This window comes from Danio aesculapii, chromosome 7 (genome assembly GCF_903798145.1).
Source record: "Danio aesculapii chromosome 7, fDanAes4.1, whole genome shotgun sequence".
NCBI lineage: Eukaryota > Metazoa > Chordata > Actinopteri > Cypriniformes > Danionidae > Danio > Danio aesculapii.
In genome coordinates this window covers 26083716-26111582 of record NC_079441.1, presented here as the reverse complement: position 1 = coordinate 26111582, position 27867 = coordinate 26083716, and the positions used below count along the sequence as shown (strand labels likewise).

General features: G+C 35.9%; 1 protein-coding gene across 1 annotated transcript in view; it reads left to right on the top strand.

The window, feature by feature from the left end:
• Window positions 1–26732, top strand: part of pde3b (phosphodiesterase 3B) — a 90574-nt gene extending 63842 nt beyond the window's left edge. The window contains exons 2-16 of the mRNA XM_056461463.1: window positions 3674–3724; window positions 7714–7962; window positions 10282–10418; window positions 11270–11370; window positions 12945–13164; window positions 14455–14546; window positions 14631–14794; window positions 15342–15476; window positions 17694–17805; window positions 17962–18075; window positions 21898–22097; window positions 22317–22520; window positions 23193–23354; window positions 23431–23668; window positions 25982–26732. Of these exons, the coding sequence (XP_056317438.1) occupies window positions 3674–3724; window positions 7714–7962; window positions 10282–10418; window positions 11270–11370; window positions 12945–13164; window positions 14455–14546; window positions 14631–14794; window positions 15342–15476; window positions 17694–17805; window positions 17962–18075; window positions 21898–22097; window positions 22317–22520; window positions 23193–23354; window positions 23431–23668; window positions 25982–26214 (2412 nt within the window). The 3' untranslated portion in view covers window positions 26215–26732. The remainder of the gene's footprint in view (window positions 1–3673; window positions 3725–7713; window positions 7963–10281; window positions 10419–11269; window positions 11371–12944; window positions 13165–14454; window positions 14547–14630; window positions 14795–15341; window positions 15477–17693; window positions 17806–17961; window positions 18076–21897; window positions 22098–22316; window positions 22521–23192; window positions 23355–23430; window positions 23669–25981) is intronic.
• The last annotated feature ends 1135 nt before the right edge of the window (window positions 26733–27867 follow it).

Sequence of the window (27867 nt, the reverse complement as noted above, 5' to 3'; positions counted from 1 at the left end):
GATCACGATTGGGGAAAAAAAAGGAAGCGATTGACTATAGCATAATAAAAGTATAACGGCATTTAAATTACAGAAATTTACCATAAAATAACAGACGTTGAATGTATGCCTGCCAACACTCCCGTTTTTTTCCAGGAGTCTCCCGTGTTTCAGACCAACCTCCGCAACCCTCCCGTTTTGATATTTCTTCCAGAAAACTCCTGTAATTGTGTACACCATGATTTTATATAAAATTCCCTTTAATGTGAGATGTGACTAAAAAGTGGTCATAAACGAATACTTTTGCAGCTTGGACTTGGAAACATTATTTCATACCTCACAACTTAACAAGCGGAGAGCTATCGATTGTTTAGGTTGGTAGGCAGAGAGTAGTTTACTCTGTACATGCGATCACATGTATATGTCTACACTGAAAGCAATGCAGTCGAGTGTGTTTCCATCTCTCTCTCTAAGTTGAGCAGCTTAAAACATTTCGGACCCCATTTACACCTCTGTTTAGCATTGTCCACTTGTGATTTGATTGACAAAAATACATTTGTATATCAGCTGTAAACAGGGTTACACATTTACAGCTATCCGCAAATGTGGTTTCAGTTACTGGCTGACAAAATGTTTTGGCCTCCATTTGCACCTTCGCCTAGGCCTGCCCGTGTCACGCAAACAGACCTTAAGGTAACATATTCAAGGAAGCAGACTGTGTGAAACCATCTCTGCCTTTTATTTTTCTGTTAATCTCTGCTCTGACTCTAAAGTTTACCAGCTCAACAGACCGTAAAGAACAAGATTTGAAGTGAGCAGCTCGGTGACATTGTGGGCCATTCAGAGGGGTCGAGCTCTGTGCCACATGGGTGATTTAATGGAACGAGTTTGATGTTAAGCCATCTTTTTATTATTACTTTTTTTGGGACCCTCAAAACCTTTCCAGTGTGTGTGAGAGCACAAGTGTCGGACAGCTTTTTGTTATTCTCTCCATCTTTCTGCTTGCCATGACGCTTGTACTATTGTTTGCTGGCCTCTGTCAGGTTGCCATGGCACTGCTTATTTGCCGTACTAAACGTCTGATGGCGTTAAGCAGATGCTGACAGCTCACCGTGGTCATCATCTCTGTCTGATCTGCAGAGCGTCTGATTAAAAAGCAAGAGGCCGATATTTACATCTAAATTCAGAGCATCACAGTGGTTTATTGGTCACATGTTTGGTTCAAAATTAACTTTGGAGTATTGCAGGTGAGTGTTTCCATCAGCTCCTTCTGTTGCTCTTTGAGCTGGCTGTTAGTGTGTGTGTTTTGTGAGTAAGAGTGTGTGGTCATATCTTTTTGACAGCTCTGAGTGCCTAAAAGTGTTGCTGGTTTTAAAGACCAGGCTGCTGGAAGTGACACATGACATTGTCATCGCAGGTGCAGGCCGCTTCTGCTTTGTGTTGTGAGTGGTTCTTCTCTCATGCATCACCATTACCCCCCCATGTGGTCAAACACTGCACTGCCGTTTGGTGTTCTGCGAGTTTAACATGGCGACCGGCCGTTGTTGGCTGGAACTCTCTTGAATTCGGTTGGTCTGGTTGTTTTACGAATGGATGCCATGCTGTTGTTTTGATAACACTGCCGAATTTGTGTTAATTTGTGTTTGTTTAAATAATTTGTTGCAATGTTTTCACTGAAAATATCATGTCACTGAAATATGCATTATTTTATGCATGAACAAACCTCAGTATATCTTATCTTATCGTATTTTTATTGCCCTAAATTTGTTATAAGGGGTACAGGCTGACTTTTTTTCAGTTATTCGCCTTATTTTCTTTTCATTTGAAGTTTTAATGCTGCATTTAGAGTAGTAATTTTAAGCACTATTTTTTTCTGGATTAGCTTGTCGAGTGGTCATCATAACCACTATTTTTAATGTACCAAAAACATTTCCAAATTATTTAAAATAAAGAAATATAAAAAATACGTATTAACTTTTTGTTTTTAAAATACAAATTTATGTTTATTTATTTATGTTTATTTAACATCATATATCATTAGAAAATAGGAATCTGTTAAAGTTTTACATAAAAAACTGTAGTTTATTTATATTTGTTAGGCAAATAGCAAACTTGCTAGCACGTTCGACTTTCCTTGGTGTGAATTTGGCCATTTAAATAATAAAAAAATTTAAACTTCATAATATTAAAGTAGATCTGCCCAATTTTTGTAGTCTCTAGTATATTTGAAAATTCGTAGATGACAACAATAGCCAAATTAGTATTTAAATTATTTTTAATATGTTTCAGAATGACCTTTTAGTGCTTCACTCCTTTTTATTGGTCATTTTTTCATTGAAAAATAAGGTCCAAGAAAAGTTGCTTGTAAACTATTCTCTATTTAACAACAATACAGTAGGTCAGTATTGAAAGATGACTTCATTCATGTCAGATTCCACTTGGTTTAAGCTTTAAGCTTTTTCGATGGGTTATTTTCTACAATTTATGATGGCATAGCAGTCAAAATATGACAAATGAACTCATGCATGGGACAAATTCTGGACCTTTTTCAGTGAGGGGGTGGGTCTTTCGAACCTCCTGAACCCCCCTGGCTACGGGCCTATTAACGACACAATAAAATGATAAAGTTTAATTAGATTCTGAAATGTTTTGTGTGTGTGTGTGTTTCTGAAATTTCATTGCAGTTTGTTCATCTAATTTTATATGTATTGAATACTTAGACACCATTGTGTATGGTGTTGTTGTTTTTTTCCATTTCTAAACTTGAGTAAATTTGCTTTAAAATTTGTGCGTTTGAATATAATGACTATTTAGGCTTTATTTAGGGTAACACTTTAGTTTTAGTATCAGTTACCACTATAAACTAGTCGCTTATTAACTGCCTATTATTAAGATATTGACTGTTTGTTAAAATTTATTCTGCATGATCTTTCCTAATCCTTCCTACCTTAATAACTGTTAATAAGCAGCAAATTGCGAGTTTATTGAGCCAAAAAAGGTTTATTATTATTAAAGAGGTTTAATTTATCTTAAAATAAAGTTTGACCTCATTTAGACAACTTTTTTGTTGTTGTTTTTGTTGTTGTTTCTGAGCTTGTGCAAGTTTTCTTAGAACTTTGGCCCCGTTTTGCTTTTGCAGTTGATTAGTTACGTTTTCAAAGAACAAGTTTTAGTTTGCAAACCCTTCATTCACTTTTGTTTAATATGTAGACAACTTGATTTCCAGCGTAACAAAAAATTCTTTGCTTTTTCATGTTAGCAGAAAACAGACTTTGTGTGCTATCTAGGTGATAGCGTTGTGGGACTTGGCTTCTGTTGGATGGAGCCTCAGAGGCAGATAACGTGGAAATGCAGTCAAATGACGTAGTTTGGCTAGATAAGATCTGTGAGCGCTATTGTTGACGTCTCATTGTGGTTAGAGTGGTTTTACTTTTTTTTTCTGCAAGAGCCAGGAAGGTTTTCGTTTAGCAGCTTTCAGCTGACGAAAAGAGTTGCTCAGGTGTTGACAAAAAAATTCAGCCCACATCAAACGGTAATGCAAACCAATACTCAGAAAAGTGTTTATTTTAAAATGGTTATAGGAACTCTGGTGACATAAAAATAGCTTCTTTGTCTTAACTTTCCATAGGTTTTGTGCAGGGTGGCAGCTGTGAATGAAATGTGCTTTAAAAAGTCTTTGTTTTGTGTCCTTTAGATGATCCTGTGGGACTGGGACCTGAAACAATGGTACAAGCCGCAGTATCAGGTCAGTACTACTACTGTTTAGCTCTTTATATCATCCGCACAGTTTATGCTAACTCTCTTCAGTTATCTGTCTGCATTCATGCATTTATATTATAATTTTTTTTCAGTATTCTAGAGTCTTTGTGATCAGTATTTAAATAAAAAATAATAATTTGTACTAATCATTGGTATTAATTTTTGAAAGTAGCAATTAATTCAGATTGTCTGGTATTAATATACATATATTTGCACTTATTATTTTATCTGGTTATATTAAATATTTTGGTACTAAAATTTCTGTTTTTATATTATTTGTTTATTGGTTATAAATGTTGATTAGAAATAAATATATTGATATAGAAATTAGGGTTGGGTCGATAGACGATGCCATCGTCCATGGACAATAGTCATCACAATGCTGAGCCGGCATTGTGATCTTCCGCCCTGCCCACGGTTGCAGCAACCCGCTCGCAAAAAAATACACACGGCCCCCATTTACACTTATACGTCTTAGTTTTGAAATGGCATTTTAGAATAAAAACGTTCCACGTCCACACTGGCGTTTCACCTAGCAATTCTGAAAAGCCCTCCTTCCACACTACACATAAACACACACACACACACTGTCAGGCCCGTCTGAGCTCCAGCAGTCAGCGGGTGCTTTGAGCACAAAACCCCAGTGCATGTTGGACAGTTTATCAGGGATGTACCGCTGGATCGCGTCTCATTGTAGTTGTTAAACGTGATATTTAATTAATCTTGTTTCTATTTAACGACTCTTCTGCCTTTTGAATCTATCAGGTAATGTGTCACAGCGTCAGTACACTGCTTCAGTCATTCGCTTTCACGCTTGTATTTAGTAATTTTAGCGAAAACCTTAGATACTGTTGGTTAGTTTCTGTTGGTTGGGCACCTTTTTTACTAACCAAGTTTGTTGATGCCATTATAATGACACAGATCACTCTACCTGTTCATGCCAGATTCCCGTGGAAAAAGTAATTGACAGGTGATCATTTGTGTGTAACTTATTTCTGATTTGGTTATGGGTAAAATAAAGACCATTCGGGTCAGGTAGTTGAAACATACAAATAATGAATTCATTATGAATTAATTAATTGATCATAAATAATGAATTCACCGCCGCCTACGATGATGAAGCCATCGTCCATCGAGATGTTTTACATTAGACATCGTACGATGCCAAATTGGTCAACATCACCCAACCCTAATAGAAATATAGATATAGTTATTTAAAAAAATATTTCATTTCCATATTATTTGTTTATTGCTTATAAATGTTTATTATAAATAAATGTATCTATATAGAAATATAGATATATTTATTAGTTGTATTTATAATATCTAATAAATAATAATAATAATAATTAATAATAATAATAATAATAGTAAGTGATTAAGTAATAATGATAATAAGTAATTAATAAGTGTATGTCATTATAAAAGTTTTACCATTATATCCTTAGATTATTATTATTATCATCATCATTATTATTATTGTTGTTGTTGTTGTTATTTTTTATAAATTCAATTCAAGTTTACTTGTATAGCGCCTTTCACAATAACTATTGTTCCAAAGCAGCTTCACAAATGGTGCAAAAAATAGTTAAAAAGGTAGTTTACTTTTTATGTACATCTAGGAATGATTTAAATCTGAGTAATCTTTCTGTCTGAATGAGCGTCATATCCTCCATCTGAGGACTGTTTGTCGCGTGTACAGTCTCATGCTGAGGCCTGTAGCCCCTCCATCTGCCCGCCGCTCATTACTGCGGCTGCCCTGCCAGTGGATAACCCTCATCCTGGCTCACATAAAGCTTGCCAAATGACGTCAAAGCCTGGAGGAAGTGCTCGCTGTGCACTTTTACCACACACACACACACACACACACATACACACGAGCACACGCACGCAGTGCCGCCACTCTACTTTATTACTTTCATCAGAAGTAACCGCCCGCCCCTTCTTCAAAAAAAAAATGATGTAGTTCTGAATTAAATACAATCAATAAAATGAGCTCAGCATGTACGCACGAGGCTGAAGATGGATTAAAACTAGCTGAGTTTATAGATACCCAGAGTTCTTCCTGTAATATCATTATGAACGGCTCCTTTTTTTCCGCTGAGTGGATATCATCAAAAACTGTCTCTGCTGCTTGGCTGGATTTATCAAATGGACGGCTCCGCCAGTGAGTCATGCTTTGGTACAGTCACTATTATTGGTGCAAGTATGGAGCAGAGGGATGGAGTTTCTCTAGCTCAAGCAGTAAAGCACCATGCTGTAAAATAGGGCTCCAAATATTTTCTTTTACTTGGTGGAGCCGGTGATACCAATTTAGAAACTATGGAGCACCCTGCAAAAATTTAGGAGCATAATACAAAGTCACACTTAAATAAAGAGAGAAAAAAGAGAAATAAACACTTCACTACCATCCTGCGACCAGGATTTGAAACTCCTGCCTGTTGTGGCCTTTGATGCTGGCACATGATTTGTTACACAAGTTTCTCTTTTGTTTTCTTTTTCTTTTCTCTAAAAGTAGCTGTATGTAACAGAGGTTCAAATTTCAAATAGGTCAATGCAAAATAACCTCAATTAAACAGCAATTAATGTTTTAAACATTAAATAATTGTTTAGTTTTCTGATCGGAGCTATTCAATAATCACAAAATTTTCAAGCGTGCACATTATCCTAATTTTCTTTTACAAAAAAAGAAATTATCTAGTAAATGCTGTTAATCTGGCATTAAAGTTTATAGTTCAGATAGAAACACTGATTTCTGCGAATAAAATAGTGAAATCACACAGAAACAATTGAAGTATTTGAGTCTTATTATTTCAGACTAATTTTTAAAAAATACATAATTTCAAAAAGGTCACTGCAAAATAACTTCAATTAAACAGTGATTCATTTTACATTAAATAATTGTTTAGTTGTCTATCCAGAACTATACAATAATCACAACCTTTTCAAGCACACACATCGTTATTTTCTTTTACGAAAAAACTTAAAAAATCAAATGATCTCATAAATACTGGGATTGAAGTTTATAGCTCAGATAGAAACACTGGTCAGGGTCAACTTTATTTATTACCGTAGCACCTTAAAACAACATGAATGTTGACCAAAGTGCTTCACAAACATGGCAACAATAATAAACAATTTAAGAGACAAGACAATATATTCTACAATAAGTTTGAAAAAACAAAAATAAATGTAAAAAATCTGTATAGTCAATGAGTCCTAAAAAACTAATTTCCATCAATAGGCCAGAGAGAAGAGGTAGTTTCTGACAGATTTATTTTTATTTTTTTTAAAAACACTTGATGTAGATGAAGCTCTTAATTTCTAAAGGTAATGGATTTCAAAGTCAGCATAGACTGAGAAGGCTCTGTCTCCTTTTGTTTAGGTGGGATTTAGGAACAATTAGCAGGAGCTAAGCAGATGACCTAAGGGATCTTTGGGAGAATACAAACTTAAAAGTTTGGACATATAAGCTAGGGCAAGTCCATGTAGAGCATTAAATACAAAAGTTAAAACTTTAAAATCCTGGATGGGATAAATATGTTCTCTCTTTTTTTGTCCCAGTCAAGAAACGGGCACTGGTGTCTGCTGTAGTGATTAAAATAGTGAAGTTATACAAAAATTTCAAGTATTTTAATAGTTTGTCCAGACTGATTAAAAAAAAAATCAAATATTTCAAACTGGTCAGTGAAAATAAGCTCAATTAAACAGCAATACTTTTTTATTAAATAATTTAGTTGTCTATTCAGAGTTATAAAAGAATCACAATGTATTATTTCTGAATTGAATTGTGCAGCTGTAGCATGAATTAATTAAGTGTGTATCTTGCTTTGGGGAAAAGCATCTTCCAAATGGATGAATTTTTTATATCCTGCTGTACCTCTAAATGTCCACAAGGAGGCAGTGTATGTCCCAGAAACAGTTGCTTATAAGCAGATTTTTTTTATTCTATGGATGTTGTGAATTCCACTGTAGGGTGCTGTGAGTGGGAACGGCGTGGATCTGTCTGTGATCAACGAGGCCAGGAACCTGGTGTCGGAGCTGCTGATGGACCCGTCTCTCTCGCCACACGCCCTCTCCTCACTGCGCAGTGTCAGCAGCCTTATGGGGGCCTTCTCTGGCTCCTGTCGGCCACGGGTCAACCCCTTCACCCCGTTCCCTGGTTTCTACCCCTGCGCTGAGATGGACGACCCCTCAGAGAGAGGAGAGAGAAAGCCAGTCAAGGTAGGTGAGCAGCATAGGTGTCAGGAACCAGACTCTCAAACTGCTGATCACATTACAAGTTACAGGCCCATAGCCAGGGGGGTTCGGGTGGTTCGAAAGACCTACCCATCACTGACAAAGGTCCAGAATTTGTCCCGTACACGAGCCATTTTCCTATTTTGACTGCTATGCCATAATAAATTGTGAAAATAACCATCAAAGAAGACTTTAAGACCAAGCCGAATTCTCTTGCTTCAGAGTGACTGAGGAAATTTGAATGTGCTGGTCAGTTTGTTTTTCCCTAATAAATGACAATAGGCTAGTTTTTTAAAAACTTTAACAGCATCCTTTTTCTTATGGCATATGATGTAATAAATTTGTATTTGAAAAATAAGAACTATTCTTTCTTTTTTTCTAAATATTTGTTTTTTGAATGTTTTTGGTTCATCAAAAAATGTAGTTGATGACTATCTGACAAGCTAATCCAACAAAAAATAGTGCTTAAAAAAGTATTTAAATCTCATAATTAAAAAGAACCAACCCATTCACCAGGGTGGCTACGGGCCTGAGTTATATATAAGATGGAGTTCAAGCTATGCACAAATCACTAAAGTATTTTATATATTATATATAATACATAATAATATGTAATATAATATAATATATATATATTTGACAGTTGAATGACTGAAAAATTTATGTTTTCAATTATGATTGAAAACAACAAACATTGATTTGTTAACTCTTCTGAAGTTAAAGCATTTGTGTTTTGCATAGTCTAAAACTGAATATAAACATGTCTGGGACATTCTTATTATTTTATGCAATTAAATGCTGTGAAAGGCAAAATTTTTAAGGAAAAAGTAATCTGTAGTTTACAGAATAAAGTTTTATTGAACCACATAGCTATAAATCCTCATCAAACAAAGATTTGTCCGGTGGTATCTTAATTTTTAAAAAAGTTTTATCCTAAAATGTTTAAAATATTTTAATAATTAAAAAAAAAAAAAAGATTCTGTTCACTTTTTCTAATTATGGCCAATTCAGTTAAGCTGGTGTTTATTAGCAAATTATTGACAGAAAAAAAGTTTATATCAATAATAATATTCTGTACTATTTTGTCAAAATAAAGTTCAATTTTAATACTAAAAAGTCAAATAATATGTTTTAATTGTTTAAAGTGAACCAAAGCATCACATCATATAATGTACTAAAATAGATAGTCTTTATCATGTTTGCACTAGATTCTGGTAAAGTGTTAATGTACTTTAAATAGAAAGATAAGTAGAATTTAAAAATAGAAGATTACATTAGAATTTGCACTATTAAATATCAAATATGGGCCACAGTGTACAATATTGACTGGTACCAATAAACAGTGTTGGGAAATGTTGCTTTAGAAAGTAATGCATTACAATATCGAGGTGCTCCCAAAAAACTGACTGCGTTACTTTTGCGTTACTTTTATTACCTGGCTGAGGCTGGATCTCTTTCAGAACTTGTTTTTTTTTCATAGAGGAGCTCTGCAATTAACAATGCACTGCATAGCCTACACCATAATTTACCTTTAAAAAAAACTGACCCCAGAACTATATATGATTATTGAAAGTTTAAAGCAATGTGTTTGCTACTTTTGTACTATTTGTCTTAAGTAAAATCATTTCCATTTAGACAATCCCCTTTTCCTTTTCTTCGATACGTTCAAACTAATGAACACATTCTCTCATTGACTGCGTGATTCATTGCGAGTAATTTTAATTCAGCAATTTATTTTTTAAAAGCTAATTAATTAAACTAATAAGTGACTCACGTTACATTTTTAAGAAAAGTAACTGAAATATTATTACTTATATTTTAAAATTAACTCTCGTTACCCCCAACACTGCCAATAAATAATAATAATAATAATAATAATAATAATAAGTAAGTAAGTAATTATAAGTTCCTCCATCATTTTAAAACCAATGTAGCAAGATTACTTGAAAATAAATTAGTACTTTTTATTCAGAAAGGAAAAAAAAAACTGTTACTTGGTTAAAAGGGACTTTTTATGACATTGGTTTATTTATTATGCTACTCATGTTTCCTATTTCAAATATTTGTTTGAAATTATCATTTTTTTTCTCAGCGAATTTTCTAAAAAATGTTTCAGTTTCCAAAATAAATTAAGCATTTTCTTAAACACCGATGCTAATAAGAATAATTTCTTGAGCTCCAAATGTGCATATTAGAATGATTTCAGTAATATCATGTGACACTGAATACTGGAGTAATGCTAAATATTGAGTTTCTGTTAAATGGTGCCAGCTTATGGAGTATTTCCTAAATGTACACTTGCAGGGTTTGAGCAGCAGGAACAGTCTCCCTACCCCTCAGCTGAGGCGCAGTTCAGCCTCTTCATCTCTGCCTCCTCTGGACCCGGCCTCATCACGCTGGGAACGGACCAATGGAAAGAGATCACACTCTGAGCTCGGCAGGTCAGACCTGCCACACCTACTACACCCTTAGAAACAGCAGTGCATTTGTATCTGTGCACTGGCAGTTGACATCAAGTGTGGCATGACTGTGATAGTTAAGGCAGGGTAATAGGACCATGTATATAATCTGAAATTTTGCAGTTTGTCCTCAAGGTGGCAGTGTTTATAAGTGATCTGTTTGCAGCTTCTTTTGAAAATCTCTAACTTCATGTAATGTAAATTTGATTTATAAGCCCATATGAAAAACTCTTTTCTGAGATTTCTTAGGCTTTCATTCAGTCTATTTATTTATGTAAATGTGTGTAAAATATATATTTATTCTTTTTTATTTTCATTTAGTAATATTATTGAATAATATTATGATATTTAGAGGATTTGTGAGCAATAGAGTATGTAAATTATTATTTTCTGTCTAGTAGAAAAATTATATGAGAAACTTACTGTCGCTTTGTTTACCAAACAATTGCTTCTAATTGGATCTGCATTGTAAACTTTAAATAAAAGTTAAGATGGTATTATTCTTTTATTTCATGTGTTAGGTTTTCAGTTCATATACGCTCAAACTCATTCTGCATAAATCTGCCAAATTTCTACAAATAAATCAACAGATTATTTACTTGTTTACCTTACTTACTTGGCTCATGTAGATGCCATGTTCCTTGCACACACAAATATATATATATATATACTTGAATACCATATATAACTGCATATATATAATTTAAATACTTCTAACAAAATTTGATTAATAGTGAATGTTTAAACCTGAAGTTTAAAATGTGTTGAGAATTAGTATTAGACTTCTTTGTTATATGTGATATTTATTTGTGTATTGTGTTTTTACCCAACAGTTTTGTTTCTAATGGGCCCAACAGCAACTTGCTGACTATTCCTAAACAGAGATCGTCCTCCGTCACCCTCTCCTATGGCCACACTTTATCCAGAAGACCAGGTCAGCACACACCAAGAGTCAAATACTGTAACCTTCCTTTCAAAACACATTTTGTAAAGGTTGAAAGATTAGTCAGACCCATATGCATGTCAGATCTGTGGAGGTGGCATTACTGCTACTCTCCACTTTAAATTGGTAAATGACAAACAGTGATGTTGGATGATTAAAAAAACTAGATAAACTAGATGGTAAAAAAGAGAAGAGAAAAATGTTTGTATATTTTTTCAATTTTTATGGAAAAAACATAAATAACCTTATATATATATATATAATGAATGAATGCGTATTGTATCAATGAACTTGGAAGTACTTTGGCGGTGACCTGTTTTATGACCTATCTGTTGCATCTCTTTATTGTCATTCACGAATCCTCTGTGTGGGGATAGTAAAAGACCCACAATACAGTTGAAGTCAGAATTATTAGCCCCCATTTGAATTTTTTTTCTCTTAAATATTTACCAAATTACGTTTAACAGAGCAAGGAAATTTTCACAGTATGTTTGATAATATACAGCTAGAATAAAAGCAGTTTTTAATTTTTTAAAAGCCATTTTAAAGACTAAATTATTAGCTCTTTAAAGTTATATATTTTTTGGATTGTTGACAGAACAAATCATCGTTAAACAATAACTTGCCTAATTACCCTATCCTGCCTAGGTTACCTAATTAGCCTAGTTAAGCCTTTAAATGTCACCTTAAGCTGTTTAGAAGTGTCTTGATATTATTATTAAGTGTCAAATATTATTTACTATCATCATGGCAAAGATAAAATAAATCAGTGATTGGAAATGAGTTATTAAAACTATTATGTTTAGAAATGTGTTGAAAAAAATCTTCTCTCCGTTAAACAAAAATTGAACAAGGGGGCTAATAATTCTGACTTCAACTCTGTGTGATTCTGTAATAGAAGCATTGCAGGATATGTGAGGTCAAATATGGAAAATATGGTCAAATACTTAAACAAACACCAAAGTTCAAAACACATGTGGTTTGTGAATTAATAGCAAAGTTGAGCTATAATAGAGTTTTTACTTGAGCGTTTTAAGACCTGTTACTGTGTAAACATTTCAAGTGAGTTTAAAGCATTCAGGTGCAAAAAACTTTAACATTTGTAGCTGGAACAAATATTAATCAGATTTAATCATTTGTTTATTGAATGGGTTGTATTTCATGCATATACAGTCCCCTGCAATATCACCACAAGCATTGTAAAAAAATATTCTTTACAAATAGAGCTACAGTCATCAGTTTTTTTTTTGTTTTTAGAAAAAAACAAAAACACAATGACATTTTTTTCAATATAGTGGCCTTATTGCAAAATCATTTACAAAATCAATCATTTCATGCCAAAATTTATTTTTGATGTCTTTTATTACTTTTACAGTACATGTACAGACCCTTAGCTTTTTCTCTGCAATTACTGAATTTTGAGTCAACGGTGACAAGCATATCAAAATTATTTTCATTCAAAAATTAATTGTAGTAAGGATGTATTCAGCTGTTTTATGCATGAATTACATTTTATTACAATTATATTTGAATAACTTAATTGATTTTGATTTCCATGTGTGTAGGTGCCTCTCCCAGCCTCAGTCCCGTTACCTCCCCGAGTCACAGTCCCCCTGCTGGTCCTGGCTCGTCTCTGGTCACTCGCTCACCGGTTGAGTTCCCCGACACGGCTGACTTCCTCACCAAGCCCAGCGTCAACCTGCACAAACCACTGGGCTACACAATGAGTTCGCCAGATTTTCAGCAGCAGTATCGAGCTCCTGCCTCAACCCCCCTGTGTACTAGGTACTGTAACCAGTGCATAAATTATACATAGACTGTTGGGTGGCGGTGGCTATTTCATCATTCATTCATTTTCTTTTCGGCTTAGTCCCTTTATTAATCCGAGGTCGCCACAGCTGATTGAACCGCCAACTTATCCAACACATGTTTTACGCAGCGATGCCCTTCCCATCTCTGAGAAACATCCATACACACTCATTCACACTTATACACTACGGACACCTATAGCCATGTCTTTGGACTGTGGGGGAAACCGGAGCACCCGGAGAAAACCCACACGAACGCAGGGAGAACATGCAAACTCTACTAGAAACGCCAACTGACACAGCCGAGGCTCGAACCAGCGGTCTTCTTGCTGTGAGGCGACAGCACTACCTACTGCTCCACCGCGTATAAGTATGACAAACGAATAAAACATGAAACTGTGAAAGTGAGCGCGCAAGAATAGAGTTCGTGGAGCCCTTCAAAAAATGCGAGGCCCAGGGCCAGCACCTATATTGCCTGCTGCTGATGATGATGATGAAGAAGCCTTTGTTTGTCACATACACTTTTACATGCAGTGAAATTGGACCCCCCCCCCCCCCCCCCCCCCAACCATACACAAATATCACACTTTTCAGGGGAAGACAGGTCAGACGAGGGGAAGCTTTTGGAAAGAGGAAATAAGATACATTTGGGAACAAAACAAAAAAACAAACCCTCTGTCCTTGAATTAAGATCAGGGGGAAAAATGTTTCAACAGACATGCAATTCTCAGACCAGGTTTTTTTTTTTTTGGTAATCCAATAAATGGATGATCATGAATGATCACGCTTTCTGTTTTACACTTTAACATCCATGTGAACGCTATAAGTCTAACTTTGCTTTACTTTTAGACTATATTTAGATACAATCATCTAGTTGCAAGAAAAAGTGTCTTTTAAACACCTACATTGTCTATCAGTAGGCTAAATCTGCTAGATTCAGACCACTGACTGAATATTCTGTGCGATCATGCATTGATAATGGTATGAACCATTATAGGGGCGATCAAATTTAAATTAACTTATTATTTTCATTGTTGTTATTATTATTTAAGATATAGATCAGTGCAAACTATTCTCCACTATTTACAGAGCAGACTACCCACACATCTTGTTGTAATGTCATTCAGATGGGATCAATCCTTAATTACGATGGTCAAACCCCCTGTAATCTGCACATTGACTGTTACTCCTCAAGCCCTTTTCATTTCTTGGGACAAGACCAACTAGGCTAGTTTGAGAAGTAAATAATTGTGTTTTGTTTTTGTAGTTGTGGCCGACAGATGCTGAAAGGTGTGGCCAGTGTGGAGGTTGTCGAAGGCCATCACACAACAGCCAATGAGATGCAGAGAACACGCTCAGGTAAAGTTCATATGCTCTATGACAAACAGTATTTCAGTAGAGTCACTCCGTCACTCAAAATGTTGCTTTTACTCCCTTCCTTAGCTGATGGAGCAGAGTACGGTGGGGAAAACCTGATCCGAGAGGAGAGTTTAGAGGCCGAGTCTCAGGAGGAGAGGACTTCAGACACAGCAGGGGAAAAAATAAATAGCCAACCTGAGGAAGAGGAACAGACCTCCAGTACAGAGCAATCCTCACTGGATCCTGAGGTAGAACACCTACACACGCTTTATCCCATGTGGTTTCATTATTTTAATGTATAAAACACTGCCTCAGAAACTGAAATCACCATCCATTGTTGCTTGCGGACGAGTAATTTTAATTTATTGAGTGCTGCTTCGCCTCGCAAGAGATGAGCTTTTCTTGCACGTAACCTGAAATGCCCTTGTCTTGAATCCTCGGCTTTTTTTATTGGCCAATCTGGCAGTTGTTAAAGTGGCCAGCTGTTGAACAAGCCGAGCGGAGTTTAGAGGCAGAGTGCTTATTTGCATTCCCATGCTTTTGCATTATTATGTGGTTGCTGGATTTATAGCTGTGGCTCTTGAGTGGATCTCTCTCTGCAAGCGCTCGGTTTATTGTTCTGTCCAAAGGGGTCTACAGTAAGAGCGCACGAGGACAGCGTAAATTTAGCTGACTTAGCAGAATGTTTTCAATGTTATCCCTGGAAAAGACTCCAAGCGTGACTTTCTCTGAAAAAAGCTCAGCTAAGATTCTTGCGAGACCTTGTACCTTCTGACTGTGATTAATCTCTGGCAGGGAGACGAGGAGTTCAGGCTGGATCTCATGCTGGTGGAGCATGAAGAGCTCATGGAAAAGATCAACACCTGGAACTTCCAGATCTTTGAGCTGATGGATTTGACGGGAGGGAAGACTGGCAGGATACTCAGCTATGTTAGTGCAAAGATCTTGTTGATATAAATTAAAATACATGCCAAAATTATAGAAAAAGTGCATTAAAGAAGATATTTTAGATGAAATGGTGATCCTGGGCCGTTCAAATAATGCAAGTTAATAGTAATGGACAGTATGAAAGTGAAAAAAAAAGCATTTCAGGATATTAAATTGGCTTTTGACAATACACTGAGGTCTTATTAAGTAAAACCACTGCTCTGTGCAAGAAACTGAACGTTATGTACCACTTTATTACCTGTTATTCATAGGCTAAGGCAAATGGCCAACAGTCACATCCAGTTCACGAACAAATCTTTTTTTTAATTGGTAAAATGAGACTGAAAGAAATGTCTCAAGAGTTTCAATGATCTTGACATGATCGTATTCCAGGGTTTCTTTTGTTTCCCCTTTTTTTAGCAATTCAATTATTCCAACATTGATGGAGCTGAGGAAAAAGTTCAGACTCTAGCTGAGTAACTGATAAGCTGGTCATAAGCTTATGTATGATCCAAGCATTCAGATAAATGTGTTTTTAATTTTTTTATTTCCTGCTTTATTCAATTCAATTCATCTTTATTTACAATGTAAATTGTGTCAAAACAGCTTAACATAGAAGTTCGAGTAAATTGAAACTGTATCAGTGCAGTTTTCAGAGTTGAAGTTCAGTTCAGTGTGGTTTAATTTTCACTGCTGAAAGTCCAAACGATGCGCAGCTCCACAAGTTCCAAACCAAGCAAGCCAGCGGTGAGGAACAAACTTCACCAATTGACGAAAGTGAAGGAAAAAAAACCTTGAGAGAAATCAGGCTCAGTTGGTCATGACCATTTCTCCTCTGGCCAAACTTGTGCAGAGCTACAGTCTAGGTTCTGGAGATAGTTTTTTTTTATTTAAAAAAAAAATTGATTAATGCTTTATTAATATAATTGAAACTTCTTATCGGTTTTCCCAAACAAACTGGTGAATCTGTTTGTTTGTGCCAGAAATGAACTGTCTAAGAAAATCAGTTTACTGTAAAGAATGCTCCTTTAAATCCTCATTTTCCTGAGGTTGTGGATTAAATGCAATAATGTTGTAAATAATGTTCGGTTTAGAACCATGCATTTAAGCCCAAGCCCGTCAGGGCCTGACGTTTCTTTGACCGTAGGGCTGAGCTTTGGGCCAATTTTCATTTCATAGCTAGCACAAATATATGGTTTCGGCCCTGCTTTAGAAAAAAACGTTAAAAAAAGTTTAATGAGATCTAATGCGTGCAGTCTGGAAGCGCCAGTGATACCTACCCCATAGAGATTTCCAGCCACATGCAATGGAATACATTAAGAGAAAAATTGCCAATGGCAAACTTGAAAGTGAAAAACGCTAAAGGAAGGCCAAAATTCTGGTCGACTTTTCAAATAGTGACAACTTTAAATGATGAGCCAACTATTTATGCGCAATGCACAACTTGTAAGTGAAATGAGTATATCAATTTGGATATCAATGTCACTTAAACTAAAACTTACATTAAAAAACAAACATTTCTCTAAATTTTTCTGATAAAAAAAATAAATAAAAGATATGAAATAACATCAACCTTCTATTAAACACAAATCTGGTCTATTTTAATGTCTGGAACAGTATAAGTGGTTTGGCGGAATAAAAACGGCTTCGGGTCAGACTCGGGCCAAAATTTTTGATAAGCTGTTGGACAAGGACAGGGTCTACAGCCTGTGCAGGGCCTTTAAGGCCCGTGCAGGGCTCTAGTTCAGTTTCTTGCACAGAGTGATTGTTTTTTTTTTGTATCATGATGGTAATAACAGTTGATTTGATTGCTGCATTGTGTGAATCACCATGGTTTTGTTCCACTGATGAGAAAAGTCACCTAAAATGACCTTAGGTAAATTAACAGCAAATGTTGATTTCTGTGTGAACTGTCCCTTTAAGCTGAGATTTGTAAATCAACATCAATGAAACTAAACAACGCAATTAAGAGTTTTTACATCTCTTTAGTGGCAAACATGGTTCTCTTTTAGCTAATTAAAACCATGCCCATTTAGTTAAATCTGAGCAATTACCCACTTTTATTGTCTGATCTGATGTGACTGGCATTTCACAGATTTAGCTGCATGTAATGCTAGTGGTCTTTCTCAGTTCTTTGTGCCAATAAACACGAATCTGCAGGGACTCAATGGCTCACTGCTCATCTTCTCTAATGAAGTTCTGTTTGTTGCTTTCTCTCAGGTGGCGTACACTTTGTTCCAGGACACGGGTCTGTTTGAAATCTTCAAAATCCCTGTGAGGGAATTCATGACGTACTTTTGCGCTCTGGAGAATGGCTATCGTGATATCCCCTGTGAGAATTAAAACAAATCTTGTTGAAGTTAAACTTGAAAACTGGGTTAGAATTGCTTTTAAACTGGACCGCAGTGCAGATTTGTGTCATGCGAAACAGTTAGAAAGCATTCCAGCGAAGATTTAACATGTTATTTTATCTGCTCTCTCACTTCAGATCACAACCGTGTCCATGCCACAGATGTCCTTCATGCAGTTTGGTATCTTACCACCCAGCCGATCCCAGGCTTTCAGCAGATCCATAACGAGCATGTTACTGGAAGTGATACAGGTACTTTTATGATCTCATGTGTCATTATTTATGAAGAAACTGTTGCTGGTGTAAACTGATACCAAAATGATCAAACTTCAAATCTCAAAATGGCCATTTATGGTTTACCATCACTGTACACACTGTAAATTTCAGGAATGACAACCACATTAAAAATGGGAGTAAATTATGCACATTATTGTTCAGTTCGTATGGTGGGCTACACAGAACTTGCATAGTTAAAACTGCATAATTGACACATTTGCAACCATAGACAATTTGAAATGTCTAGTGTTTTAGTATTCACCATTTTGTACAAGTTTCCAAACCCTCATTATGTTCTGCAATTTGAGCTGAGCCACGGATGAGAGGTGCATTGTGTATGTTGATGTTTTGACTTTAATTTGCAGTGCTGCCAAGACTTTAAATGGACGTTGTGTGCTTATTATTCAAAACCAAATTTTAGGCCTTAAGTCTTAAATCCACTGAAATAATGTCTTGTAGGTCTTAAATCATTTGAAATGGGTCTTAATTTTCCTATGTCCATGTAAAGCTATACTCAATTGGGCCAACTCTCATCCAATCACTAACAATATCAGTTTTAAGAAACATTTATTTATTAACTCCATTTACTTATTAATTTGGTTTAATTATCTTCCTTACAATAACAATTCTATTAATGTTTTTTAAGGTTTTAACTTGGCCATTAAAAAAATCTTAAGTGTTTTGCCTTGTGTAAGTCTGAAATTTCATTCATTATGGTCCTAAAACGGTCTTAAAAAGTCTTAAATTTGACTTGATGTGGTCTTAAAGTAGGCAGATGTGCAATTTTCCATTAAAAATGTTTTTTTTTTTTTTTCAAGATCTGGCAATGCTCGTACCTCTTTTCCTGTACGCAGCTAGTTACATATTGAACTGAGATGCATCATTTCTGATCATTCAGTCATTTATTTTGCTTTGGCTTAGTCTCTATTTCAGAGGTCAAAGATGCAAACTACACGCAGAAATGCTAACTGGTCCAGCTGGGACTCGAACCAGCAACCTTCTTGCTGTGAGGCGACAGTGCTAATCACCGAGCTACAGAACTGAGATGCATTTCTGATCATTCATTTATTCATTTTCCCTCAGCTTAGTTCCTATTTCAGAGGTCAATCATGCAAACTCCACACAGAAATGCCAACTGGCCCAACTCTGAGTCGAACCAGCGACCTTGCTGTGAGGCGACAATGCTAACCACTGAACCACCATGCTGCCAAACATTTTAGATGTGTGTTAAAATATGTCACTAACAACTACTTGATCAGTTCAGTTTCCTACACTGTGTGTAATTTCTCTGTGAATGCAGTTGTCACTGAGTTATTTTGGTTGTTAAATGGGGTCGTCACTACCGTAAATTTCTTAATTGTGTGCACAGAAGAGTATTAAGCCTTAAAAGGTGAAGTGACAGCCAAATGTATCTGCAGTGTATATAAGGCCATTGTGCCCTTGGACAAGACAGTAGACAAAAAACATTAATATGAAGTATATCATGGACAGATTCAGGTTAGTGTATCATTTGCATCCGCAGTCATGTCTCTAATTATATCTTGCGTACCTCCTTATCCATCGGAAATAAATGAGATGCCGTCGCCTCTGCCCAGTCTTCATTATTCCAGCCAGCGACGCAAATGCTGTCCGATAAGGGAAGCGATTGAGATCTGCGGTGGCTGCTGGCTCAGCATGTCCGAGGCTTATTTTAAGTCTGCTGATGGCCCTTGTAATTTCTCAAATGGAGTTGACTCTGAGTCACCGTGCTGCTGTTTCACCGGCCGCCAGCGCTGGCAAGCAGAGGTGTTGAATCACACTGAGGCCACTGACTTCACCGGCTGGCTCAAGTACAGAGCTTCACGATATTCAGAAATCTTTGACAAAGAGATGGAGGAATGTTTGCTTTGCTGTAAAACCTGTCATTCTAATTGCAGATCTGTGGTGGTGTTGGTTTATCTTGATTTATTGCTGTAGTTTTAAGGCCTATGATGGGTTATTGTAGTTAACAGAGATTGTAAATGGTGACTTTTTTTAAAAATACGGTTCCACTTGTTAATATTAGAAGTATGTTTAATCATTAGTTCACATTAACTAACATAGTTAACTAAATCACCTACTGATCCTAGGTAAAGCTGTTGTTTTTTACAGTATTATAATAATACTAAAAGTTCTGTCAGTTAATTTAATTGATCTGAGCCAACATGAAATAATAATGAACAGCTGCATTTTATTAACTTATTTATTCATTCCTTCATTTGCTTTTCTGCTTAGTCCCTTTATTAATCAGGGGTCGCCACAGTGGAATAATCCACCAAACTTATTTATGAACTATTTAAAAATTTTTATGTATTTGTAAAGTGTTACCCTAAAATAAGTTTTGTATTATAAATATAAACTGGTAAATGGAATCTTAACAGATCTCAAAGTTACGTTTCATTATTGTATTTTATGGCTGGGTAATTCTGAACTCGACATTCAGAACCTATAATCGATCAAAGTTTTTCAGGACGATTTTTTTCAATTACTTTCCCTATGTATCACGTGACCCCACTCTGTTGCTTATTTTTACTTCTGCGGCCACTTTGCAGCCACATCTGATAGTCAAGTATCGTTAATAGTCAAGTATAGGTCAAGTAGGACGATGGACTCATTCTTGAGCCTTATACTACATTGACGATGATTGGAAGCTGCGCCAGAGATGCCTTGAGATGGAAAACTTGTCAGTAAACTTTGAGGGAAAAAATAAATAAAGAAAATAATTGTTTATTAATCGTAATCTAGTTAAAATGTTTAATCAATCGAGATTTAGATTTTCAGCCAAATCGCCCATCCATACTGTGTGTTATAAAGTTGTTTCATACCATATTCATATCATATGCAAAATTGGCATTCAATAACCCCTTGAAAGAAATTGATTTTAGCTACTATTTAGTATTTTAATTATATTCACAAAATGTTCTAAATGAGGTAGTTGACCCAGAAACTAAAGTTTACTCAACCTCAAGTAATTCCAGAATTTTTATGAGTTTCTTTTTTTCTGTTGAAAACAAATGAAGATATTTAGAAGAAATCTGAAAACCTGTAACTATTGACTTCCATAGCAGGCAAAACAAATATTTTGGAAGTCAATGGTCTTTTGTGTTCAATCGAAGAAAGAAACAAGTGAAATAAATAATGAAAGAATTAAAATTTTGGGGTGAACCATCCTTTTAATGCTTGGTAATATTGCACTGCTCATGTTCTCTAGAGACTTCTGAATGCAACTTTAGAAAGTAGCCGACTTCAAGTGTTTACATGGTCATATTTTGCTGTTGGATTGGATTAGAAAAGGAATAAACTACCCAAGGTCGACACAGTGGCTCAGTGGTTAGCACTGTCAGGCACAGCAAGAAGGTCACTGGTTCGAGTCCCGGCTGGGTAGGTTTGCATTTCTGTGTGGAGTTTGCATGTTCTCCCCGTGTTCGCATGGGTTTCCTCCAGGTGCTCTGGTTTCCCCCACAAGTCCAAAGACATGCGCCATAGGTGAATTGAATATACTAAATGTGTGTGAATGAGTGTGTATGGATCTTTCCCAGTTCTGGGTTGCAGCTGGAATAGCATTGCTGTGTAAAAGATATGCTGGATAATTTGGCTGTTCATTCCGCTGTGGTGACCCACGGAAAAGGAAAGGAAGCGGAAGGAAAATTAATAAAGAAATAAACCACCCAATCCGATTGAAATTTAATTGAATGAGTCTGATTGAACTGTATTTGCGAGTTACATGTGGACACGATGACTGTTATTTCACGTTTCCTCTTTGTTGTGTTTTTTCATCAGATTCAGACAGTGGAATCTCTCCAGGCAGGGTGGCATATGCCACATCCAAAAGTTCCTCTTTTCAGGATGACAGTTATGGCTGTCTGGCCTGGAATGTCCCAGCTCTAGAACTCATGGCACTATATGTAGCAGCTGCTATGCATGACTATGATCATCCTGGTCGAACAAATGCCTTTCTAGTAGCCACTAACGCTCCTCAGGTAAGTAATGAACAATGCCTAAAACTGTAGCCTAGAAGAACCTTGGTTTCCGCACTTCCGAGTAGCTCATTAGCACAGTTTTAGCTATTTATCTAGATTTCGCACTGTTGTTAAAAAGTGAATCCAGCACATGTTTTATCAGAAGCATATGATTTTGTAATTAGAGCTTGGAACCTCTCAACTCAAGCACACCATGATGTTTTTCTTTTCTCCTCTCAGGCGGTGTTATATAATGACCGCTCAGTTTTGGAGAATCACCATGCAGCCTCTGCCTGGAGCCTGTTTCTGTCCCGGCCCGAGTTCAACTTCCTGTGCAACTTGGACCACGTTGAGTTTAAGCGCTTTCGGTTCTTAGTGATCGAGGCCATACTTGCCACAGACCTGAAGAAGCACTTTGACTTCCTTGCAGAGTTTAATTCTAAGGTTAGTAGTAACATTATTGTACAGTAACATTATTATACAGATTTTGATTTTTACAATATGGTTTCATCTATCTGTTAACATTATTTAATGTATAAGTTTATTTGGACTTAATTGGTTAAAGTCTCCAATAAATCAAAAATAATCATATTGATTTTGTTAGCTCACATTGCCAGTTTTGTGGTGAACAATTCATCTGTGCATGTCATTAAGAAAAAAAAAATAGTCTGCTTTTCTCATCTTTAAGTCAAAAAAGTCACTCACAGATCCATCAAGACTTTTAAACTGTTGAATTCTGTGAAAAAAAGAGCAATGAGCAATGAATGTGACTTTATTGTTCATATAGAGGCGTCTTTGAGCTGCCATCAACAAATTCTTTTATATGAAGTATTAAATACATTTCAGTAGTTCGGCACTTTCTCCTTGTGTCATTTCATTGTTATTAACTCATTTTTCAGATATTTTTTGTTTTGTTTTATTTTTATGTTTGTATTGTTTGGGTTTTTACCAAAATCTGGTCCAGTTCCATGTCAACAGGCCCTTTTTATTCCCCGGAAAATATTATTCCCAGGAAAAAAACATGACACGTTCAATACTTATTATCCCTGCTGTATACCCATTGAACGTGCTTAATAAAAATGTTTTTTTTCTGGATTTCTCTTCTTTTTTAAACAGGTTAATGATGTGAGCAGTCCAGGCATTGACTGGACTAATGAAAACGACAGGTTGTTAGTGTGCCAAGTGTGCATTAAGCTGGCAGATATCAATGGGCCAGCCAAAGACCGCAGCCTCCACCTCAAATGGACAGAGGGCATCGTCAATGAGTTTTATGAGCAGGTGAGATCTGATCCCTTCAGATGAAGCACACAGCTTCACCAATGGCAGCATGAGATTAATATTTGTGCATTGATAGGGTGACGAGGAAGGCACTCTCGGATTACCCATCAGTCCTTTCATGGACCGCTCGGCTCCACAGTTAGCAAAGCTGCAGGAGTCTTTTATCACGCACATCGTCGGGCCTCTTTGTAACTCTTATGATGCTGCCGGACTTCTGCCAGGATACTGGATTGATGAGGAAGGGTCTGACGATGAAGAGGAGACAGAAGACAATGAAACAGAGGATGAAGAGCTGGACGAGGATCTTGAACCAAGTACGTTATATAGTTCAGTACAATTCATACATTTACACACAGGGTACATACAGGAATCAGAGATTGAAATTCAATACCTCTTTTTAGACCACTTTTAAGACTCTGCATACATTTTGAGACCTCATCGCCACTTCAGGTTTCAACCAGTAACATTGGCGACATTTTAACATGCAGTATATTTACTCAACTGATAGCAAGAAATGAATCCTAAACTAAAACTGTATTTATATACTGAATAAAAATGTTAATCCAGTATTACAACAGCAGGAATAACAGTGTTTCTCTGGTTACTGCAGTAAACAAAGCAGCGTGATGTCAAATCTAGCAGGATTTGTTTGATTTCAGAAACTACACAGAATCCCAATATTCAAAGATTACTTTAGCATACGGATACAAGATTTAATACCTTGTAAAATAGCATTTAAGACTTTTTAATAATTTTTAAGGGCCTAAAATCTCTCTAAATTGATTTATCAATTTTTTTAATTTTTTAAGACCCCGCGGACACCCTGAAATAAACTTTTATTTATTTTATTAAGTGAACTATTTATTTAATAATGTTGAGTACATTCCACATTAAAACCCTTTATATGGTTCCATAGATGTTAAAGGTTTTTCATGGAACTTGATGCCACAAAAAATTTTAAGACTGATGAGAGCAGACAATGATATACAAACAAATCATAAATATTTTTAACTACAATCATTTGTGTTATTTTAAGCAGAATTGTTGCAAATAGCAGTTCTAAATGTGTTAAACCACAAAATTAAAGTGTTAGTTCACCCAGAAAATTTAAATTCTCCTAATAATTTCCAATCCTTGCCTCATTAAGTCATTATTTTTGTTTTACAGTATGTGCACAGAAAAGTATTCTTGTAGCTTGATAATATTCAGATTGAACCTCTTCATTTGTCTTCCAAAGACTAGCACAGTTTTCATGCATTTTTTTGAGTATAGTATTTGACATTTGCTTTTAGTGACTTCATATGTTTAATAAACTAGTGAGGAAAAAAGTTTTTTTGGAAGAGAAAAATAGTGAAATTGGTTAATTTTTTTAACTAACAAAATTATTCAGCAAAAAGCCATCAAGATTTTTACACTCTGTGGAAGTCTGTAAAAAACTCACACCTGAGTAATTCATGTGACTTCATTCTCTATATGAGAGGCGTCTTTAAGCTGCCATCATTAACAAAGCCTTTTATATGAAGTATTAAATACATTTCAGTAGTTCAGTACTTTCTCCTTGTGTCATTTCATTGTTATTACACAACTCAATTTGTTTACACAACTCAAAACTGTTTGAGCTTTTACCAAAATCTGGTAAACAGATTATTTTTCAACAGCTCCTTTAGAAATATTATTCCCAGGAAAAAACATGACATGTTCAATACTTAGTTTCCCTGCTTATACTCTCTGAACCTGCTTAATAGAAAAAGTTTTGCTTAATAATTCAAAAGAACAGTCAGTAGTGTTAGGTAAACTACCTCCATTAAACCTTTGAACAACATGAAAAGCCAACATGAGCAGAAACAAGGCACAACAGCAATTCGACAAATATGGAAAAAGCAAAAAACATCAGTCATACTTTAAGGACTCTTGATATTCAAAATCAAAACCTTTTGCAAAATTGTCCGTAATTTTAAGCATTACAACAGTTTTAAACATGAAAAACAATCAAATCAGCATTCTAGAAAGATTTGAGAAGGATCATATTATGCTAATGTCAGCTTTGTATATGCTGAGAAAGTCTACATTAACATAACATACGTATATTTAAATTAAGGGAGAATTATGCACATTACTAGGCTGGATATGCATTTTGGTCACTGCACTTTAAAACATTTAAGAACAACTTTTGCTTCTCTAATAAAACATTTCCTTGATCAGTTTTTAACTTATTTTATGCCCTAAATGAGATATCTCATCAACCGAGTGACAACTTTTTTACATGTATTACTCCAAAGGTGTATTTTTGATGAAAACTGTCTGCATTAAAGTGGTGATAAAACATGAACATATGAAGATTGTTTTGTTTAAAAGCAGAAGCTCAGTTCTTTATTTTAATATGTTCATATGTTCATACATTTATATAATATGTTCATATACTCATACTCCTATTTTGTTGAAAATGATCAAAAATGCTGCTGGGAAAAAGAGTTAAAATAATAGCATTTTTCTTCACGCTAAGAATTTTTTAAAATCTAAAATAGAAATTTCTAAAGATGTTAAAGTTGTTCATGGAACCATTGACTCGTTATTTCTAAGAGTGTGCTGTACTTCAGAATCCACATGTACTTTACTTTTCCTTACAGAGAGAAGAAAGCGGCGACGTCGGTTGTTCTGCAACATCATGCAGCACTTAACAGAGAACCACAAGGTTTGGAAGAAGACCATAGAAGAAGAGGAGAAGGCCAAAGAGCTGGAGACTCAGCAGAAGCAGCAGCAACAGCAGCAGTCGGAGGGTCCCAGCCTTCCTCCATCCACCTCCTCATCCGACGACATCCAGGTCATCCAGGAGGAGGCTGAGGAGGAGGAGCGCCAGTAGCAGAAGGAGAAGGTCAATCTAGAAATGAACACCCCTCGCTCTCCTTCACCTACACAAACACACATGTTGACACCCAGAGGAAGACCCTCGTGGATCTCCCCGTGCTGAAATTTGTCACTGTGCCGACACTCTGAAGCTAATGCAGTTCACATTGTGTTGAAAAAAAAAGGCCTTACTACTGTGAGAGGACCCTTTGGTGGGAACCCCACTCCTATGCACTTTCACCCCATGGAGAATCAGCGGAGAACCAACAGAGCTTTGAAGACCAGATGAAAACAGACGGGATAATCGTGCCATACATGGTTACCTGGCTGTGAGGCTGCCTTCAATGTAGATCTCTTAACTCTCCTGTAGGTACTTGCGTCAAATAGGACACGAAAAGACTTGGAAATAGAAAAAGAAGACGATGACATAATTCACACCCGTTACCAAAGCGAACAGTTCAAAAACATAGAAAGACTGCGACTGACGCCGTTTCTGGCACAGCATCCGGAAGCATAACTCAAAATGTGCCTGTCTGAACTTATAATATTATATATATATATATATATATATATATATATATATATATATATATATATATATATATATATAATAGAAATATATATATATAATAGAAATATTGTTTGTTTTTATTTTTTCTTGTGGTCCAGAAAATGGGCTATGTACGCTGCACTGTATGTGCAGTCCCCGATTCATGCTGGCGACTTAAAACACTGTATTACTGAACAGAGTCACTAGGACAAGTGGAAATGCTGACATTTTTGACTGAAAAATTACCTGACTTCTGCATCGTTTTGGATGCTTTTTATTCATGTTGGTCACCTTCCTGCAGTTTATTTTTTTTATTTGCCTTTGTTCTTTATGAGGTAGTTCTCTTTCTTTTCATTCGTGGTGTGATACTTTCCCCCTTTTCCTCTTGAATGCTGAGTTGCCAATCGTCGAATCTTTCTGTAAAGTCCCTCTGTGTTTAAAAGCATAGCAAACGGGACAGGAATGCTGTTCAAATGAAGGGACGTTTCTCCTTTTTTTACGTTTAAATAGATATATTTTTTCACGGTTACTCAGGATTCATGTGAAGGATCGATCCTTGTTTTTTGCGAGAAAAAGAAATTTATTCAGCTTGCACGTTGAACGGTCTTTTCAGAGGCGGGACTAAACAAAGTTTCTATTTTTTTGTACGAATAACTTCAAAGTTGCTAACAAAAACAGATGCTCCAAAGTCCTTTTCAGTAAATCCATGTTCATTCGTCATTACTTTTTAAAGACCCCCTGATACACACTGAAAAGTTAGCATGCACGTTGAAGACTAAGCATTGCTTTGGGGTTACTTCACATTTGGCATCTTTAGAACATAAGAACACGCGCTTGTGCTTGTATTTAAACGAATGATTGCCAAACGCATAATCTGGCCAGTTTGTCCAAGTAATCCAGGATTTAACTTAGAAAGCTGTACTCTTTTCTTTTTTTTTCCATTTCCTTTTGTATTTTCTTATTCTTCACCATTAGGCAGGTTTAATACTAATAGTTCTATATATTTTTTGTCTGAAGCAAGAACTCTAGGCATTCCACTAGAATAATGAGGGGAAGACGAGCAGGAAGAACCTGCTCCTCCATCACCTCAAACAAAACTCATTTTGTCTCTGTAGAGGA